Source organism: Colobus angolensis, unplaced genomic scaffold, assembly GCF_000951035.1.
Source record: "Colobus angolensis palliatus isolate OR3802 unplaced genomic scaffold, Cang.pa_1.0 Scaffold80, whole genome shotgun sequence".
Taxonomy (NCBI): Eukaryota; Metazoa; Chordata; class Mammalia; order Primates; family Cercopithecidae; genus Colobus; species Colobus angolensis.
The window spans coordinates 7,097,084-7,117,767 of record NW_012121821.1 but is presented as its reverse complement, the minus strand read 5'-3'; the positions used below and the strand labels follow the sequence as shown (position 1 = coordinate 7,117,767).

General features: G+C 38.3%; 1 protein-coding gene and 1 pseudogene across 4 annotated transcripts in view; one reads left to right on the top strand and one right to left on the bottom strand.

Moving 5' to 3' along the window:
* Positions 1-20,684, top strand: part of PTPRR (protein tyrosine phosphatase, receptor type, R) — a 294,565-nt gene that overhangs the window by 255,351 nt on the left and 18,530 nt on the right. For all 4 annotated transcript variants that reach the window (XM_011929328.1, XM_011929329.1, XM_011929330.1 and 1 more), the window contains 3 exons: positions 14,218-14,328; positions 15,667-15,824; positions 19,905-20,018. In XM_011929328.1, coding sequence (XP_011784718.1) covers positions 14,218-14,328; positions 15,667-15,824; positions 19,905-20,018 — 383 coding nt within the window. The remainder of the gene's footprint in view (positions 1-14,217; positions 14,329-15,666; positions 15,825-19,904; positions 20,019-20,684) is intronic.
* Positions 3,472-4,375, bottom strand: LOC105502683 (annotated as a pseudogene).

Genomic DNA, 20,684 nt, shown 5'->3' with positions numbered 1-20,684 from the left:
GATAGACTAGATTAAGAAAATGTGGCACATATACACCATGGAATACTATGCAGCCATAAAAAAGGATGAGTTCATGTCCTTTGCAGGGACTTGGATGAAGATGGAAACCATCATTCTGAGCAAACTATCACAAGGACAGAAAACCAAACGCCGCATGTTCTCACTCATAGGTGGGAATCGAACAATGAGAACACTTGGATACAGGGTGGGGAACATCACACACTGGGGCCTGTTGTGGGGTGGGGAGATGGGGGAGGGATAGCATTAGGAGATATACCTAATGTAAATGACGAGTTAACGGGTGCAGCACACCAACATGTCACGTATATACATATGTAACAAACTTACACATTGTGCACATATACCCTAGAACTTAAAGTATAATAATAATAATTTTTAAAACTATGAAGATTTTAAACCAACCAACAAGTACTAGAAATAAACATTATAAAGACATTAAAATTTAAAAAAATCTTATTAGATAGGTTTAGCAACAAACAAGACACAGCTAAATGAATAATTAATGGATTCAAATATAAAGCTAAGGAAAATACCTAGAAGATCAAAATGATCAAAAATATGAAAGAATATTTAAGAGACATAGAGGATAGACTTGTTATTCAATATACCATAACAAGTGTTTTAGAAGGAGAAAGAAGAGGATATGAGAAAAGAAGTAATATTTGAAGATACAATAGCTAGGGATTTTCCAAAACTGATGGAAAACTTGAGCTCTAAGATCTAAAAAGCACAATAAATCCTAGGCAGAATAGGTAAACGTAAATTCACAGCTAGACACATCTCTGGAGCTGAAAAAGCACCAAAGAAAGTAATATCCCACCAGAGTAACTAACCAAAAAAAAAAAAGACTTTTCTATAGCAAAACTAGAAGCCAAAAATCAGTAGAATATTACTTACGAAGAACTGAAAGAAAATACTTGACTAGTTAGAACTTTATACCCAGCAGATCTATCCTACAGGGACAGGTGTGAAAGACATTTTCAAACTAACAAAAATGGTAAGAATTTACCACCAAAAAAAAACTTACCGGCCGGGCGCGGTGGCTCAAGCCTGTAATCCCAGCACTTTGGGAGGCCGAGATGGGTGGATCACGAGGTCAGGAGATCGAGACCATCCTGGCTAACACGGTGAAACCCCGTCTCTACTAAAAAATACAAAAAAAAAACTAGCCGGGCGAGGTGGCGGGCGCCTGTAGTCCCAGCTACTCGGGAGGCTGAGGCAGGAGAATGGTGTGAACCTGGGAGGCGGAGCTTGCAGTGAGCTGAGATCCGGCCACTGCACTCTAGCCTGGGTGACAAAGCGAGACTCCGTCTCAAAAAAAAAAAAAAAAAACTTACCAAAACAACTACAAGGAAGGATAAAGCAGAATGAAGAAGATTCAATCCAGAAAATAGTACTCAAATATAAGAAATAATAATGAGCAAAGAAAGTAAAATATGAGGATGAAACTAAAATACTGGATAATGATAGTACTTAAAATTTGAGATGAGGAAAGTTAAAATATTTTTGTGTTACTCATGAAAACAGAAATATAAGCCAAAGTTAGACTTTTCGGTAAATATGCATGTTAAAATTTTAAGATTAGCCACTAAAAGGATGGAATTCGAATGTATAATTTCTAATCTGGTAGAAGAGGGAAAAGACAGAATTTTGAAAATAGACTAAAATAAAAGAGAAAACAAAAGGTAACACAGAAAAATCAGGATAAACTTTTACCTAATTGGGAGATAGAAAAAAATCCATATCCTACTAAATATAAACAAATAAGTTGCAAATTAAATATCAGAGATTACCTAACTCATAAAATAAATGAATTCAGATAAATGCTGCCTACAAGAGGACACAGCAATGTTAAAATGGAAAGGATGGAAAAAATACACCAAACTAACACTAATCAAAAGTCAGATATAACTGACTCTCAATAATTCTCTAAAGAATATTCTCAAAAGAGTAATTACTAGAGTGGTTACCAGAGATAAAGAATGTCAGACAAAAATGACTTTCAAATCAAAATAATCATTATCAGAGAGCTTACTAGAGATAAGGAATGTCAATCTATAATACTAAAATGTGAAATTCACAAATAAGATTCTACATATATAAATGCATACCGTACATAACCTCCCCCCAAATATATGAAGCATTAATGGGCAGAGTTAAAGAAGGAATTGATAAATCACCATCATAGTGGGAGAAAACCCAACAAAAATAAGACGTTAGTATTTATTAAGCAGACAAAAAATTAATAAAAATATAGAAAAAGTTTATACATAACCTTTATTCAAATTAACAAGCTTAGTTTAATAAAGATATGTAGAACCTTCCAATCAATAGTCTCATAATATAAATTTTTAAAGCATGAGATTTTGTGAAAAGTGATCAACTATGACTATATAGCAAGTCTTGGCAGATTTCTAAGAATAAATATATGCTTTGATTACAGTGCACTAAGTTAGAAATAAAAAGCAGAAAGATAAGATTAAAAATACACTTTGACACTTAAAAAAGTTTTAACACACACAATTCATGGATGAAAATGAATTTATGATAAAAATGTAAATTACCTACAATTCAGGGATGATGAAAATCCTAAACATCAAATCTTTTGAGACGCTGCTAAAAATGCTCATAGAAGGAAGTTTATAGGCATGAATATGATATTATAAAAGAATTTGTTATCTAAGCAACAGACTTAAGTTAGTAAAAGAACAATGAAATGAACAGGAAAGAAAAAAGGAAGGAATAATGAAGAATAAATGTTAATTAAACATAAAACAAAGATAAAAGGATTGATGAGGCCAGGCATGGTGGCTCATATCTGTAATCCCAGCACTTTGGGAGGCTGAGGCAGGAGGATTGCTTGAGGCCAGGAGTTTGAGACTAGCCTAGACAATGTAATGAGACTTACATCTCAACAAAAAAGTTAAAAATTAGCCAGGCATGGTGGTGCGCACCTGTTGTCTTAGCTGCTCAGAAGGCTGAGGCAAAAGGATCCCTGGAGCCCAAAAGATTGAGGTTGCGGTAAGCTATGATTGGGGCTACTATGCACTTCAGCCTGGCCAACAAAATGAGACCCTGTCTTTAAAAAAAAAAAAGAAAGGATTGATGTAAACAAAAGCCAATTTTTTTGAAGTCTAATAAAATAGGCAAAACTAGCAGAATTAAAGGAAATTCAAAAAAAATTAAAAATGACTATAATTAAAGCAGAGATTTAAATAAAAGAGGACACTATGAACAACCTCATGCAATATTTAGCACCATTTCTTAGATCTGAGCAAAATGCCTTACCCCCTGCCCACTTTGGTTTGAATTTTCTGAGTAAATTGTCATAAAATAAATATTATTTCAAAGTGCTTTCATGTCCTTACAAATTTCTTATTATTATTTCTATTTCTTCTTCCATTACAAATAAAATCTTATAAAATCAACATAGCACCATAATTTATGAAACTATTTGTAAATATAGGCTATCAGCTCCTCTGTCTTAACCACCATCTGGTTGGTGTTGCTGCTCTGGACCACTTTCCTGTTCACTTGGCAGCAGATCTTTAAGTTGTGTGGATCTGCTACACTGTCCTTGGTCACCAAGGAAGGGCCCAGAGGGCAGAAGGTGTCAAAGGTTTTTCCCAGCAGCCACTGTTTCCCCTTATGTCTCATTTGCCAGTCATTAGCCGTAGTGAAGCCAGCCACATGGGCCATGGCATCTGTGGCCTTGATGTGCTTGCCTTTCTTTCCAGTGACCACGGCTGCTCCACGTCCCAGTCTACATCCTGGCTCTCCGGTGGGAGGACCATCTCATCATAGGGCTCCACGATGGAGTTGTCAAACTTGCTGAAGATAATGGGTTCCATGGGCACAGGCATGTTCTGTTCTTTGCAGTGGTCCACATAATTCATGCCCACACAAACCACCTTATCTGGCCACGTGACTGGAGCCAGGAAGGTTACTTCCAACCTTGATAGGACTGGCAAATGGGTACCCAAGGCTCTTCTTGCCACTGAGAGGGTGGCCTCTCCCTGCTCTAGGAACTGTGTCATCATCTTGGGGAGCATAGAATCAAAGGCATTGAGGTTGATAACTCCTCCACCATTCCCCGTCTCCAGGCCAAAGTGAGGCCCCACCAGGTGGGGTGCCTGGAACTGCACTAGTCTCATGTCTCTGGAGGGTTGAAAGGGCCACTCTGAGCCTGCAGCAGAGCTGTGAGCAACCTTCTTCTACCAGAGACCAGCATCAGAGCCTGGCGGCAGTGGCCGGTCCTCCTGTGCTGGGTTAGGGCTTGGGGGGCCGGAGGTCAAGGGCAGCAGGCACCTGAGCATTGGCACCAATGACCACGGCTAGCGGGGGAGCTGCATGCAGCAGCCTCAAATATGTATTTCAAAGTGATACAGAGTTGGTTTACCTATGATGCTCAGAGCTCTCCATTCAGTGTCTGCAATGGAATAAAGCATATCTTCTTCTTTCCTTCTCGTTGTTGACATTCTCATATTTCAGTCTTTACAGGAGAGCCAAATGGATCTGTGGAAAGCTAGAATTTTTTTTTTTAACAATTCTCACACCAATGGGTGGTTGAAGTTTTAATTTTTTTCTTTGGACACATAATTCAAAAATTAGAGAAATGATTTTTGTGTGTTACAATTTTTAGCCTCCTGTCTTTTTTAATGTCTGAGATATACCTTCTGAGGATATCAAAGTCAAACATTTATGTTATATGTCTTCTATGTGTCATCTGCTTTGTGCTTTTTTTCCCTGCAGCCAATCATAATCCCAAATATTACAATAAAGATTTTGTGGTTTTTTATTATTCATTACTCTTTAAAATAAAAATTTCTTTCTGTCTAGACTCTCCAAAGATATAAATATAATACGATACAGGAAACGTTGATGTTTTACAGATCAAAATGATACTGAGAAGTCTGGCACAAAAGAAATACACAGTAGACTTCACACTACCAGGAAAATTCTGTTTACCAAAAATGTGCCAACTTTCTATTGTGTTAAGTGTCATTGTTTAGAAAAGACAAAAATCATTTCCTTCAAAAAACATATGGAGATGGAGTTATCTTTAGAAATTCCCAGGCTTTAAAGTTTCATGAAACTTTCTACTTTCTGAGCAAATAAATAAATGAATAATTGCCATCTCTTATTTAATAACTCCAGTATTCTCATGACCTCAATGTTTATAAAATGAAAATAAATTAAAAATGAAAAAACACATAGCTGGAAAAAAAAACAGTTAAGTTGCAATTAGAGAGATTTTATTGCTGGTAAGTTTGAGTTCTTTCATTTAGATAAATCTCAAAAAAAAGGGAATTCCTCTTCAGAGAAAGAAACATTGAAATGACAGTGTCCAAATTCCATTACTAGAGAAGACACAGTAGCTTAAATCTATAAAGCTGGAACTGGAAGAGCAATCCAAAATGGCAAGTAGTTTTTGTACACTTCCAGGGAAACAAAGTCCCCATACTACTGGATGTTACTTATTGCACTACTCTCCCCATTCAGAAAAGAAGGGAATAGGTATACATGTTGACCATATTACATACACAGTGGATGATATTTTCTAGCCACTGCCATTTATTGAATATATGTGTGAAGCACAATTAGAACATACATAAATTCAGTTTATTTTACTCTAACTCTACAAAGGTTTTACTATTCCTATATTATAAATGAGAAAATCGAAGCTCAGAGAGAATGAAAGCCTCAAAGTTAGTGAGTAATGGAGTCCAAATTTCAATCCAGGCTTGTTTAATTCCAAAGTCCAGGCACTTAATCATTGTCCCAACATTATAAGGGGCCAAATAAGGAATCAAGACATTAGAAGGCAAGCAACCCACTTTTGGTCCCAGAGAGCAATAAGACCCTTAACTTATCTTTCATGAAGTCAAGGAATTACTGGATAATTTGGCCTAACACACTGCTCTCAATTTAACACAGCTGTACTCTTTCTCCACATTTACATCCATCTTTCATCTGAGTTAAACTACATGACTTAAGTACTCTAAGCCCCATTTTGCACATTGACTTATTCAGAACTTTGCAAACAGTTTAATCTGAAAAAGCCACATAAGGGGCCATATATTAACTTTTTCCTTTTTTCATTCTCTTCCTTTTTCTATCTGCTGAAATTACAGAAAATGTTCATTTTAATTACACATGTTTGGCCAGAAAGTTCATATGATGCCTATGGGTCTGAAGAGTGAGTAGGTACCCAAGGGGGAAACATTTAAAAGTTGTTCTGTTGTCATCCCAGCACTTCAGAAAACCAAGGCAAAAGGATCGCTTGAGGCCAGAAATTCGAGACAAGTCTGGGCAACATAAGGATATCTTGTCTCTACAAACGAATTTTTTTTTAATTGTCCATTGCCATGATAGGAATACATAAACAAGCCAGGCATGGTGGTGCACACCTGTAGCTCCAACTATTTGGAAGGCAGAGATCACAGGATCGCTTGGGCCCAGGAGTTTGAGGATGCAGTAAGCTATGATCATGCCACTGCACTCCAGCCTGGGTGACAGTGTGCAAGCTTGTATATATATGTATATGTGTTTGTGTATGTGTGTGTATATGCTATATATATATATATAGCTTGTGTGTGTGTATTTATAGCTCATATATATACACATAGCTTGTGTATACACATAGTGTGTGTATATATATATAGCTCATATATACACGTATAGCTTGTATATATATATAAATATATATATATAAAATAGCTTTGGAAGATACATTTAGGCGTTCCAGCAGTAGAAGCCACAGTGCTTAGTTTCTCATCGAATTGGAGTAAGAGAGAGCTTGACTTCAGGATTTCTGGTTTGGGAGGCTGAGTGGATGTGATATCAGTTTCATCCTCAAGGTGTTAAGTTTGATAATCTTGGAGACTTCTGGCTGGCAAAGTCTTTTAAGTCTATTAAGCAGTTAGAAATAAGGGTACTCTGGAGAAATGTACAGGTGAGAGATAGAGATCAGACAGGTAGTTGTTGAAGTCATGAGAAGGTAGAGCACTGGTGTAAAGATAATAAAAGAGGGTATTGTATTATGTTGTATATTCTGCTTTTAACATTATGAGTGTTCTCTATGTCATTAATAAGTCATCAAAATGTTATTTTAAATTACTAGAATTTCATGGTGTGTATGTGCTAAAATGCAATCATTTCCTTACTGATAGGTACTTAAATTGTTACCAATTTAATGGCCACAAAAACCTTAAGAAGATAAGTAAAGACTTCATTAAGTCAAACTGCAGGTACCATATATGTCTTTGATTAATTAAATACATTCCAAGAAAGGTTTTTGGAAATAGAAATATTGACTAAGCATAACTCATGTTTGCCTTTAAAAAAAGAGTTTTTTGGCTGGGCGCGGTGGCTCAAGCCTGTAATCCCAGCACTTTGGGAGGCCGAGACGGGCGGATCACTAGGTCAGGAGATCGAGACCATCCTGGCTAACACAGTGAAACCCCGTCTCTACTAAAAAAATACAAAAAACTAGCCGGGCGAGGTGGCGGGCGCCTGTAGTCCCAGCTACTCGGGAGGCTGAGGCAGGAGAATGGCGTAAACCTGGGAGGCGGAGCTTGCAGTGAGCTGAGATCCGGCCACTGCACTCCAGCCTGGGCGACAGAGCGAGACTCCGTCTCAAAAAAAAAAAAAGAGTTTCTTGATTTAAATTTTTATTTTGAATTTTGTGGGTACATAGTAAGTGTATACATTAGTGGAGTACATTGCCTTAAATTTCATTATAAAATCAGATGTGCATTCATTCAGACAGAAAAATTGGCTACTCAATAGATATGTAAATTTTACTTTAAAATAAAGTGGACTTTATTAAACGATATGTTTGAGGAGATAAATTATTCTGGTAAGATACTAATAAGAAAATGTTAATTATGCCATGTTATATTCTAAATGCATAAAATGAAAATATATCTTCTCTATCATTTATAATTAGCTAAAAAAATTAGAGTAAAAGTTAGGTAATCTAGAAGGTTCAACAAATATACGTGGAAAGCGTAGAAATTGGACTGTTGGATCTTCGGAAGAATAAATGTTTATGGAGCACTAACAGTGTGCTTGAAAATTAATCCTTATAGTAAACATATTTGTAAACCCCATTACAAATGAGAACACTGAGGCACAGGAAGGCAACTTGCTCAAAGTCAAACAGCTAACTCCCAAGCTGCTGCTGCTGCTGCTGCTGCTGCTCCTCCTCCTCCTCCTCCTCCTCCTGCTGCTCCTCCTGCTCCTTCTCCTCCTGCTCCTTCTCCTCCTCCCTCCTCCTGTTGCTCCTCCTCCTCCTCCTCTTTATCCTCCTTCTCCTCCTCTTCCTTCTCTTCCTCCTCCTCACCATTACACTATGCTGCTCCCTCGAATCCACTTATGGTGGGAAAGAATAATCTACAGTGCAAGAAGTGACTGCATCCCAAGAGTGGTGTGTATGATTGCTTACATTCAAGTTAGAAATCTTTAACCATTCTCTTTAGGAAGAGGAGATAGGCAACACATTTTGATCAGGTGTTTTAAAAATGTTGAATCTGTTTATTTAAACTAGTGGACAATTTGACAGTGTGGACTAGGATTATGATGGGGAAGTCATCCTCAATTTGCAGGTCACTGTGGAGTAGACTAAAGGATTCATGCTTTGAATTAATGAGTGAAAATAAACGAGTAAACCAAGTCCCATAACCAGAGTGTCTATCCAAACAAGGTCAGAGACAGTATTATTGTGGGGGTCCAACCTAGCAAGCAAGTGGAAGAGAGTCCCTTTTTGGTATTCAGCTTTCCTTTAGAGGATCAGAATTAAATATTATGAATGCTGTGACTGGACAACTGTATTCATGAGCATAAATTGGAGTCACAAGATAAATGAGGATCTCATGCAGGATGTTGCTTACAAAACACGAATCCATTCAACTGGGAGCAAAGAGACCAAAGCCACCACAAGCATGACCAAGGCCACTTAGCCTCTGACTTAGGGCCATCATGTTGGTGGAGAGGCAACGTGACCACCACTGTCCAGCAGTGGCAGGCAGCCTAATTTCATTTCATGGGTGACCAGGAGTTTGATGGTTATACTACCCAAGCAATTAAGGGTGGCTAGAAATTCAGACGCTGATTGCACCCGAACAAAATTACTCTTCTATCCTTCCAGGCATGCTTATATTCCAAATCTAACTTTGCACCTTAATGTTTAATCCACAATGTTATATTCAAACTGCATTAGCCTGCTTTACTTTCTTTTTTTTTTTTTTTTTTTTTTTGAGACGGAGTCTTGCTCAGTCGCCCAGGCTGGAGTACAGTGGCCGGATCTCAGCTCACTGCAAGCTCCACCTCCCGGGTTTACGCCATTCTCCTGCCTCAGCCTCCCGAGTAGCTGGGACCACAGGCGCCCGCCACGTCGCCCGGCTAGTTTTTTGTGTTTTTAGTAGAGACGGGGTTTCACCATGTTAGCCAGGATGGTCTCGATCTCCTGACCTCATGATCCGCCCGTCTCGGCCTCCCAAAGTGCTGGGATTACAGGCTTGAGCCACCGTGCCCGGCCAGCCTGCTTTACTTTCAACTCTAGCTAGAAGCCCTCTTGTTTAACACAGTTAATCAGCTGGGCACGGTGGCTCACGCCTGTAATCCCAGCACTTTGGGAGGCTGAGGCGGGCGGATCACGAGGTCAGGATATCAAGACCATCCTGGCTAACACGGTAAAACTCCATCTCTACTTAAAAATACAAAAAATTAGCCTGGCGTGGTGGCAGGCACCTGTAGTCCCAGCTACCCGGGAGGCTGAGGCAAGAGAATGGCATGAACCCGGAAGGCAGAGCTTGCAGTGAACGGAGATCATGTCACTGCACTCTAGCCTGGGCGACAGAGCGAGACTCCATCTCAAAAAATTTAAAAAAACGCAGTTAATCAAAAATGGTCAATGTGAGAATCATTAAAAAAAAATGTGTCTTAAAACATGTACATTTGTTCATATTCAAATGTGTTTGTTTATTATGGGGTTCAGTCTTTTATGAGTGTTGGTCTGAATATGGAGTTCTAGATCATATAGTTTATGTCAATCACATCATTTATATATTATCAAAATTTTCCATTTTAGTTTATTTAAAATGAAAGAGAAAATAGAAAAGCCTATGAAACAATATAAATGCAGCTTTCTATTTAGATTTTTTAACTTAGAGACAAACTTCTATCATTGTCTCACCTGTCCCTGATTTGACTGTAGTTTTCTTTACTGGTTTACTTTTTTCACCAGTGAAAAACTTATTCAACTTATACAATTATCTCATAGAAGTTTTTTTCTCTTTTAACCCTCATATTTTATTGATTTCTATAATATGTAATTAAGTTACTGGACTTCAATAATGAGTACACCTGCCATAAAGGGGTTTTGGTATAAAAACAACTTGAGGAACATAGAGATCAAAAGATGGTAACGGAAGTACTGAGCTCGGTAAGAGAGTGAACCAAGACTATGCAAGGTTGCATGTGCGTCAACATATTTGACAGAGAGAACGGAGGTCATCGGTCAATGCTGTGATTAAGTAGGGTTGGTTAAGAGTCAGTGTGGAAATCAAAGATGGAAAGTTTCATTCATAAAGTGATATTTTCTTGGAAAATTCTAGCCCTGCAAGGCAATTTTCCACTACCAAAACACCTGAGCCTTCGTGTCCTCAGCTGAAAAATAATGTAAATAATAATAATACCTGCTACCCACCCTACCTACTTCAAAGGATTGTGGAAGGGGCTAAATGATACGATGTTGGTGAAGGTACTTAAATCTCTGAGCCTAAATCAGTAATATTCCATCGGAGTAACAGGATTAAAAGTAGCTATGGTAATAATAATTTTAGACAATCTGACCCATTCTATCCCTCTCAACCCAAATGAAGCTAAGTGTGAAGATTTTATTTACTTAGAGCCACATTCTGTGTGATGATGCAGATCTTTAGCTTATAGAGCAATATCTCTGATATTTAAATATACAGAAACTAAAAGGAAAATAACTTAAAAATAGATTTTTTTTTTCTGGCAACTAAACAACTAGCTAGACCTCCTCCTCAAATAGCCCTCACTTGGTGGGGGCCAGAAGGAGAATCAAGGGAAGAAAAAAAGATCATAAAAACGTGAGCTTGTGACCAGGTGCAGTGGCTCACGCCTGTAATCCCAGTACTTTGGAAGGCCGAGGTGTGCAGATCACTTTAGGTCAGGTGTTCAAGACCAGCCTGGCCAACATGGTGAAAACCCCGTCTCTATTAAAAATACAAATATTAGCCGGGCATGGTGGTGCACACCTGTAATCCCAGCTACTTGGTTGGCTGAGGCAGGAGAATCGCTTGAACCTGGGAGGTGGAGGTTGCAGTAAGCTGACATTGTTCCACTGCACTCCAACCTGAGTGACAGAATGGGACTCCATCACAAAAAAAAAAAAAAGAATTTGCATTGCTTTGTGTTACATCCTGCTTTTGCTGTAAACCACCAATTACAAAGAACTGGTTAATGTCCAGAATCTTTTCAGTCAGGGTTTGATAATAACTTGCTTGCACAAGAGATACGGTCCTCTGGAAACCTGTTTTTTTTCTTTCAAATTATGGATTCTTAGAATTAATAGATAATTTTACTGAAAGGATAAGCCTAGTTAGCAAAAGAATAGTGATGATTTGGGGTTATATTCTGCTAAATAGCATGCTATTTTGAATTACCTACAATTAGTGTGGTTTCACGGTATTATCTGTAAGACAGCATTTTTCTTCCTTGCCTTTTCTGCCTCTTTTATCTCATTGTTGGCACCACAATAAAGAAACCCTAAAAAGCTGTGCGGGAAAATAATTTGAACGTGAACGTGTACTCTTAGAAACGACTGCATTTGCAGCTCTCCCCCACCTCATATTCAAAAGTACCCACACTTATCTGGTCTCTTTTTCTACTGTCATCTAAATGGGGGAAAAATATATTCAGTGTGTAAAAATAAGCTATTGTATCTCAGAAAGGAGATGGGATGCTAATTAAGGGTTGTTTGAATGAACAAGTCACATTGCATTGTCTACTGGGAGCTGACTGCCAATTGCTTTTTTGGTAACGAGTCAAGAAAAACATTCAAGAGGGCCCTGGCAAGCTTGGGAGAGAAGCGAGCCGCATTTCCATTTATCAAGTAGGTGCAGAAACCTGTTCAAGTATTAAGAGTCAGGGTGCAGGCGGCAAGCTCCTGCCTTGCAGTTTTTCTTAGTGGTTTTGAGAGCCACCTTCCTAAAGAGGGGCCTGCTGCTCAGGTCTGATCATGGACAATGGGGCACGTACGCCAGACTGCTGGACTACTGAATGAATGCCTCTTTCTTTGTTCAATACCTTTTTCAAGATTCTTTGTCATTCTTCTTGGACTCATCAGGAGGCATGGGTTTTAAGATACACAATAGCTCGGGTCTTACAGCGAAATAATTGATGCTTCATTGAAAGAAACCAGGCAAATTGGTTAGTATGATTACCTTTAACAAAGCGGGAAAATTTTAAACATCTGGCAACTCATAGATTTCGAGAGAAATGAGTTGCTCTACTTTAAAAAGGCTTCTTCTCTTAATGTTAACATTAAGTCAGCCAGAGTAAGTTTTTTGGTCTGATAGCCTGAGAGTCTTGGGTGGCATGTAAATAAAGCTGAAACAATTTACTTCATTTGGAAAAAGGGTCAAAATGTAGAGGATGTAGATGTGTTTTTATTGTAATGGATGAAAGAAACTGATTCTGCTAGGTGAAGTGACTTCCTTCGCTGCGCTAGCTTGTAGAGTAGTGGTACTTAGCATAATAGAGCCCTGGAGGTGTGTTTCTGATACTTTATGTGCCTTTTCCTTTGTTCTGTAATTTTGTGAGTCTTTTGCTGCTCTTTTAAATCTGTAAGTATTTAAATTTTTATCAAGTGTATTCATATGCCTTTGACAAAGATGTGAAGAAACAAGTGTCCTGGGTATTAAAAGGTCCTGATTGAAGGCAACAAATGAAAGAATTTCTTTGTAAATGTGTGTATGGTTGGGAGAAAATAAGTGCTATTTAAACATTTGTAAAATTAACATTGCTTCCAAGAGCACTCAGAATAAAACATCAGCATTTGTCATTTTGCATTCTTTATCATGAAAATTCATGGTAAAAAAACAGTTATTTTGCAGTTGTTTAAAAAGCAAAATAATATGAGATTATACGTATGCTTGAATCTCATTTTGCAATTTTTATTTAATCAGAGTGGCTATAATAATACCAAAATAAAATTTAATGCATGAAGATCTAATCCCTTTGGGCCAAAAATCTATCACCCAGTAGTTTTAAAATAGCAACAATAATAGTAGCATGTTTTAAGTCCTTATTCTATGCCTGGCTTTATCCTAAGTACTTTCCAGATAGCCAATAATAAAGAGACTATAACCAAAGGGGTTAAGTATCTTGTTCGTGGATTCACAGGTAATGAATGGTAGAACCAAAATTTGGACCCAGGCTCTGAGTTCAAAGCCTGCACCTTAACCACCATGCTATGTTGCCTTGCTTGCAGTGTAATTATTATCACTCTTTTAAAGTTCCTCAAGACGACCTGTTATAAAAATATTTTTAACATAATTTTTGTAAATTAGTTCCATAAAAGTGAAAAAAACTGTTGTTCCGGGAAAATATAATACCATAGTTATATTAATGATCATTACATCTGCCTTACATATAAGGGAAACTTGGTTGTATGCCATCTAACATGTTAGATATTCTCATTAGACATCAGTTTGCTGAAGCAGGAAAATGTAACTTTCCTCAATTATTGTGGGAAAACATTCTTTTTATTTCTAGTCAGCACATGATAAATTCTAATATTTGGATCTTAATATCTTAATTCTTAAATTTCTTAACTTAGTTCTTAATTAGTTCCTAATTTCTCTGAGGAGTTTTGGGTAATTGTGCCTTTATTTTTTGTATGGAGTCAACAGTGACTGTTTAATAGGCACATGTAAAATTGATACTTTAAAAAAAAACTGTTGAGGTATAATTTACATACCATAAAATCTAGCTGTTTAAGATTTAAAATTCAATGGTTTTAGTATATTTACAAAACTATAAAAATTGAAATTTGATATTTAAAAATTAATGATATAAAACTCTCGAGATGCTTGAATGAAAAGTACTCCAAGGCCAATAAAAGCCATTAACATTTGCTGTATTCTCTTTCCCCTCCTCCAGAAATGTGTGCTATACTGGCCGGAAAAGAGAGGGATATATGGGAAAGTTGAGGTTCTGGTTATCAGTGTAAATGAATGTGATAACTACACCATTCGAAACCTTGTCTTAAAGGTAAGATTACACAGCTATAGCCATCTACAAAGTAGATGACGTTGGAGGATTACATTTCTACTTTGAAATTATTTATCTTAACAAGTACTACAAATGCAATTTAAGCATATTAAATAATGTTAAAATCAAAGAGAAACTGTAATTATTCCCTCATGTATTTTTTGTCAACTACTATTAATATGCAGTATAATTAAATCAATGTAAGTAGACATTAAGAAAATTCATTATGTAGGGTGTTGTGATCCTCTAATTTGCATTAATAAAATATCTCTGATTTAACCTTTTGAAAGTTTTTAACTAAAGGCTGTGCTGGAGACTTTACCATGATTTTTTTAAATGTCATTTTGGTCTAAGCAGCTTTAAGTAAGGCCTGGAAGCTGTGAAAGAGAAAATCTGCAGTTGTGGGTGGCAGTGGGAAGCAAGACAAGCCTGAAGTGTTGATGAGATCTTCGGAAGCATGGAGTTACAGTAATTTATAGGGACTTTCCCCAGACGAGATTATGTCATAGGAAAACTGTCTTATTTAACTCATGGGCAGCAGATGCTGAGAAATGTTGCCTTGGTATTATTTTTGCTTCTGGAGAATAATCACCCAAAAATTTCGATCTTATCTGCAACGTCACTGCTGAGACAGAATCATCACAAAGAGGAAGAAAACAGGGACAGAGCTACAGTGATGGCTTTTATTGGGAAGTGTGAAATAAGAAGGCATTTACCAAAACCTGTTTTTCAACACATGTTCTGGAGTGCCGGGTTCAAGCCGCACCCTCACCCGTGCTGGGTTTCGAGATGATGTGTGTGGGCCCTCGCCCAAAGTGTTTCCAATAGAGGGATCTCATGTAGCTTCTTTATTGCTGTGATTCCTCACTCTATTAAATACTGGAGTTTGGGATGAGTGTAGAAGTATTACCATGACTGATATGAAATTAAGTATTCTATTGATTAATATGTTTATAATAACTTGTCAGGAATGCTCATAGAGCAGGAAACAAAATATATCTCATTCTTTCTTGGCTACATTTTCACCTACCATCTTGTTTATTATAAGAAATTATAAATATATGTTTAGCATATGTCACATTTATGATCTATATTATAGCTATAAGTAGAGATATAAATCTCAACAAAGGTAAGACTTTCTCACTTTGTGAACTGAATACTGACAGTAAAGTCTTCTCAGAGTAAAAGGGCACTCTTCAAAAATCTTCTAAATGTTTTTCCCACCTAGAAATAAATTGCCAGCAAGATGGGGGTGATAAAAGGCATTCAGTATTGTGGTTTGGATGACTTTTAGTTCTACAAGTGAATGAGGCATTTGGTGGCTGTTGCTATTTTCAGCAAGGAAGCCACACCCAACATGTGAAGCATTACTGGTACACCTCATGGCCTGATCACAAGACTCCAGACAGTGCCCAGCCCCTCCTACAGCTCATGCTGGATGTGGAAGAAGACAGACTTGCTTCCCAGGGCCGAGGGCCTGTGGTTGTCCACTGCAGGTAAGACGTGAATGGTCCTCTCTGTCTAAGCAATGGCCCATTCTTTGTAAAGTCATAGAGCAGGTGCAAGTGGGTTTTGCTTCCTGGATGTGACTTTGTTGGCAAATTAAATATTTATTGAAACTAGTTAAGTCCCTTATATTTGAGTCTTAATCAAGATTATGCTGACAGAAGTGAGGTCATGCTTTTAGGTCATTTTTGGCAAACAACAGTTACACAGTGGGCGAAATACAAGTTCGAAATAAATGGCTCAGTGAGCAGGAGACCTTATTCAGCAGTTATCTGCTTTGAAACTTATATTGATTCATTTAGTCTCATCAGTCTTGTACACACTAGGAATTAAGATGCATTCTTTGAAGTTATCAGTGGCTTTTTTGTTGTTTCAAGATGACAAGTGAACTCTGCTTGGTTTGTATCTTGGTAACATTTATTACTATTTCAAGTTTGGTGAAAACCAGTCAATTATTTTAAGAGTTATCTCCGGAAAAACAGGTTGAAATAAATTTATGAAATGAGAATTGAGCAAATGGTAGTTCACCAAAGGAAAACAAAGTGCTATTACCAGAACATGGAGCACTAGAGGCCAGGCCAACAGTAGCAGCAGGGTCTGTGCTGGTTCCTGTCCCTAATTTCTAGTTCAAAGCTCTCCTCCTAGAACTGATACCTCCTTCCCCTTGTTTTCCTTTTAATGTAACCAAACTGAAGCGAGCGTTTTTAAAGTAATTTATATGAACAACTATTTATTTATTTATTTATTTATTTATTTATTTAGAGACAGAGTCTCACTCCATTGCCCAGGCTGGAGTGCAGTGGCACGATCTCAGCTCACTGCAACCTCTGCCTCCTGGGCTCAAGTGATTCCCCTGCCTCAGCCTCTGAAGTAGCTGGAATTACAGACGTGCGCCACCATGCCTGGCTAATTTTTGTATTTTTAGTAGAGATGTGGGGTTCACCATGCTGGCCAGGCTGGTCTCAAACTCCTGACTTCAAACGTGATCCACCTGCCTTGGCCTCCCAAAGTGCTGGGATTACAAGTGCGAGCTACCAAGCCCAGCCAGCCATTTATTCTTCATGCTTTCTCAAAATAATTTGTGTTGCTTTGTTTAACCGCATAGGTCTCTTAAGTCAGCTTTTGATGATATATTTCATAAATATATTATTTTAGAGTATAATTTTAGCCTCCTTTTTTGAGATTGTGTGGTTTAATTAAGAGTAAAGTTTAATATGTGTCTATTTATCCGAAGGTAGATAACACTGGTTTTATCCTAAACTTCACTTGGAGCTAAAAAAACAAAAACAAAAACACAGCCTAACTCACTATGCTTTAGGGCTGGAACTGTCCCCCACCCAAAGTCATTAAACACTCAGGATATCTAAAATGAACTAGTCACTTCCCCTGTAAAACCAGCTCCCCTTCTGATTACTATTTCTGAGAATGGGACTATCTTTTTTCCAGTCACTCAGCATCCCATGTTGACAGTTATCTCTGGCCCTTCTTTTAACTCCAACCTCAGTATCTAATCAGTCACTAGATTGGCTTTCCCTTCAAAGCTTCTCCCATAATCACCATTTCCTGTCCAGCCACCATAGTTCAAGCCCTTCTGACCTCATCCATGTATTTTAGAAGTAGCTGGTAAAATGCACACACGTACCACACTCCCCCATGCTCTCACCACCACCATGGCCTACCTGTGCCCTTCTCCGTCTTACCTTACATGGAGTCTCTGCTCAAAGTTTGTCAATGGGCCAGGTGCGGTAGCTCAGGCTTATAATCCCAGCACTTTGGGAGGCCGAGGCGAGCGGATCACTTGAGATCAGGAGTTCAAGACCAGCCGGGCCAATATGATGAAACCCCCTCTCTACTAAAAATACAAAAATTAGCCAGGTGTGGTGGCATGTGCCTGTACTCCCAGCTACTTGGGAGGCGGAGGCAGGAGAATCACTTGAACCGAGGAGGCAGAGGTTATAGTGAGTCAAGATCCCGCCAACGTATTTCAGCAAACTGGGCAACAGAGCAAGACTCTGTCATAAAAACAACAAAAAAACTAGAGCAAAAGTCCCTAACCTTGAACCTATGCATAAACCGCAGAAGTCAGTGGACTTCTTGAAATTATTTGAACACATTTGAGTATGTAAACTTATGTGAATTTTTCTGAAGAGTGGAAGCTTACAGTCATCAAATTCTTATTTTAAAAAAACAGATGAATTTCAAACCTCTTAGACTTCCATATAAGATCGCAGGGTACCTTTCTATCTTTATTTCCCACAGTTCCACTAAAATAACTTCCTCTTTAAGACAAGCTATTCTACTTATTGTTGCAAATCATATTTGCTGTTTCTCATTAATTCTTTCCTTCTTTCGTTATATATCATTGTCGCACCTAGAATATTCTCCTCAATTATGACAGCCTAAATACCTGCCATTCATGGGGCACAGTTCCAATCCTATTTCTTCAATGAAATGAACTTTCTATGGAAACTTCAACAGAAAGGGAGCCTCTGAATTCCTCTGCACTCACGTTTGACAGGAAACAAGTGCCAAATATGAGAAATAGGTGCTATTTGAGTGCCAAGAGGGGAGCAATTATTTCCAACCATGGGAGCCGAAGAAAACTTCTAAAAACTAGAATAATGCTGAACTGAGCCTTTTGAAATAATCAATGTTGTGGTTTTATCTGACTGAGAAAACATTGTTAACACAGAAAAATTGGAAAACCAAAAGCTGTTTTGCAAGCAGTTTATGTAAGTGAAAATCGTGGCACGTGGGAAGGAAGACAGCAAAATACAAAAGGCTTGAAAGTTAGTCACATTCAGATTTTGCAAGGTCATGAATACCATGGTAGGGAGGTTAGGCATTATGCTATAACTAATGGAGCCATCTACAGGTTTTGAGTAGGGAATGATATAATTAAGTCCCTATTTCAGAAAGATGAACCTAGCAGCTGTGCGAATTTGTCCAGGAAAAGACTTGAGACTTGGAAACTATAATGAGATCACTGCTAATCATGAAAAAAGGAGATGTTGAAAACGTGAGTACAGTCTATAGAAAGGAAAGCATGAATCCCACAGGCTCAGCAGAGATGGAAAATAGAAGAAGTGGTAACAGGTTGGATGTGGGAGGTGAGAAAGGGAGAGATGTAAAAGATGGTTCCAAGATTTCTAGGCTGGAAAACTTGTGGCTGACTGGTAATGCCATTGAGGGAAAAGATAATTCTGTTTTAGATACATTGAATTTAGACACATTGAACTGAAGCAAGTCCAAAATAGTAAGGAGGAGATGGAATGACAATCTAGAATTTAGGAAATTTAGGTAGTCTAGATGTAGATTTGAAAGAATCTTTTACATAGAGACTGTTAGCAGTTAAAACTGCAGACAGAGACAGAGAGAGCACGTGTGCTTGTGAGGCTGATTTTATGGACATATCATCTAAGGCAGCTGAATGTATAAACCTAACAGGACAGGCAGTATTTCTGTTCAATTATTATATCTATACAAATCTCTTGGAAATATGTGCCTCTAGCTGTACCCTCTCCTAAAATGCATCCAGTCTTCAATTGCTCAATTATTCACTAGACTTCTCAACATCAGTATGTCCAAGATCAAACTCCCCTTCCCTGCCTCCTTCAAATTCACCCTATTCCAGGATGCACTTTGGCCTCAGGGCATCACCATTCTTTCTCTCCAAGCCTAGTCATCTTTGACTTTTTGCTTTTCTCCCTCTTCAGCTCCAGTCCTCCAGATTCACACTGGTGATGTGTCTACATCTTCCCCCTCCTTTCTACCGCCTGTATCTTGCCTAAGTGCAGACATTAATTATTTTTTATTTTTTCTAAAACAGTTATAATGCCTTTTTACTGTCCCCCCCACTCATCACTTCCCTCCACCCCTCTCATCCAACTACTTATAATTAAATGTAAAAATATATTTTAAGCACTTAGCACAGGGCCAGGTTTATAATACTCAATACATGAATACTACTTTTAACTGTGGTTTCAGATTTAAAAGTACTCTTGTAAAAGAATGTTTCCTATCTTTGTCATTTTCCCCCACTTTTTAATTTTCTTTTCTTTTCATTTCAGTGCAGGAATAGGTAGAACGGGGTGTTTTATTGCTACATCCATTGGCTGTCGACAGTTGAAAGAAGAAGGAGTTGTGGATGCACTAAGCATTGTCTGTCAGCTTCGTATGGATAGGTGAGTGTCACAGAGGCTTGCCTTCAGAGCACTGTTACCATTCACAGCCTGATCTCATCAGCCTGACTTCACACATAAACGTCCCAGGCTCCAAGGTCCTGTATCTCTATAGAGATACTTGTAAAATGCGTAAGTATATGCATTATATTAAAAAGCCTTTTTTTCCTCTCTTTTTTGAGACAAGGTCTTGATCTGTCACCCAGGCCGGAGTGCAGTGGTGCAATCTCAGCTCCCTGCAGCCTCAAATTCCTGAGCTCAAGCAATCCTTGCACCTCAGCCACCGCATGTAGCTAGGTCTACAGGTGTGTGCCACGCCTGGCTAATTTTTTTAGTGTTTTGTGGAGATGGGGTCTTGTTATATTACTCAGGTTGTTCTTGAACTCTTGACTGAAAGTGACTCTCCCACTTGGGCTTCCCAAAGTGCTGAGATTACAGGTGTGAGCCACTATGCCTGGCCTGAAGTTATTTATTTATTTATTATTTTTTTGAGACAGAGTCTCACTTTGTCACCCAAGCTGTAGTGCAGTGTTGTGATTATGGCTCACTACAGCCTAGAATTCCTGGGCTCATGTGGTCCTCCTACCTCATCCCCCCAAGTAGCTGGGACTATAGGCGAGCACCACCACACATGGCTAATTTCTTTTATAGAGACAAGGTCTCACTGTA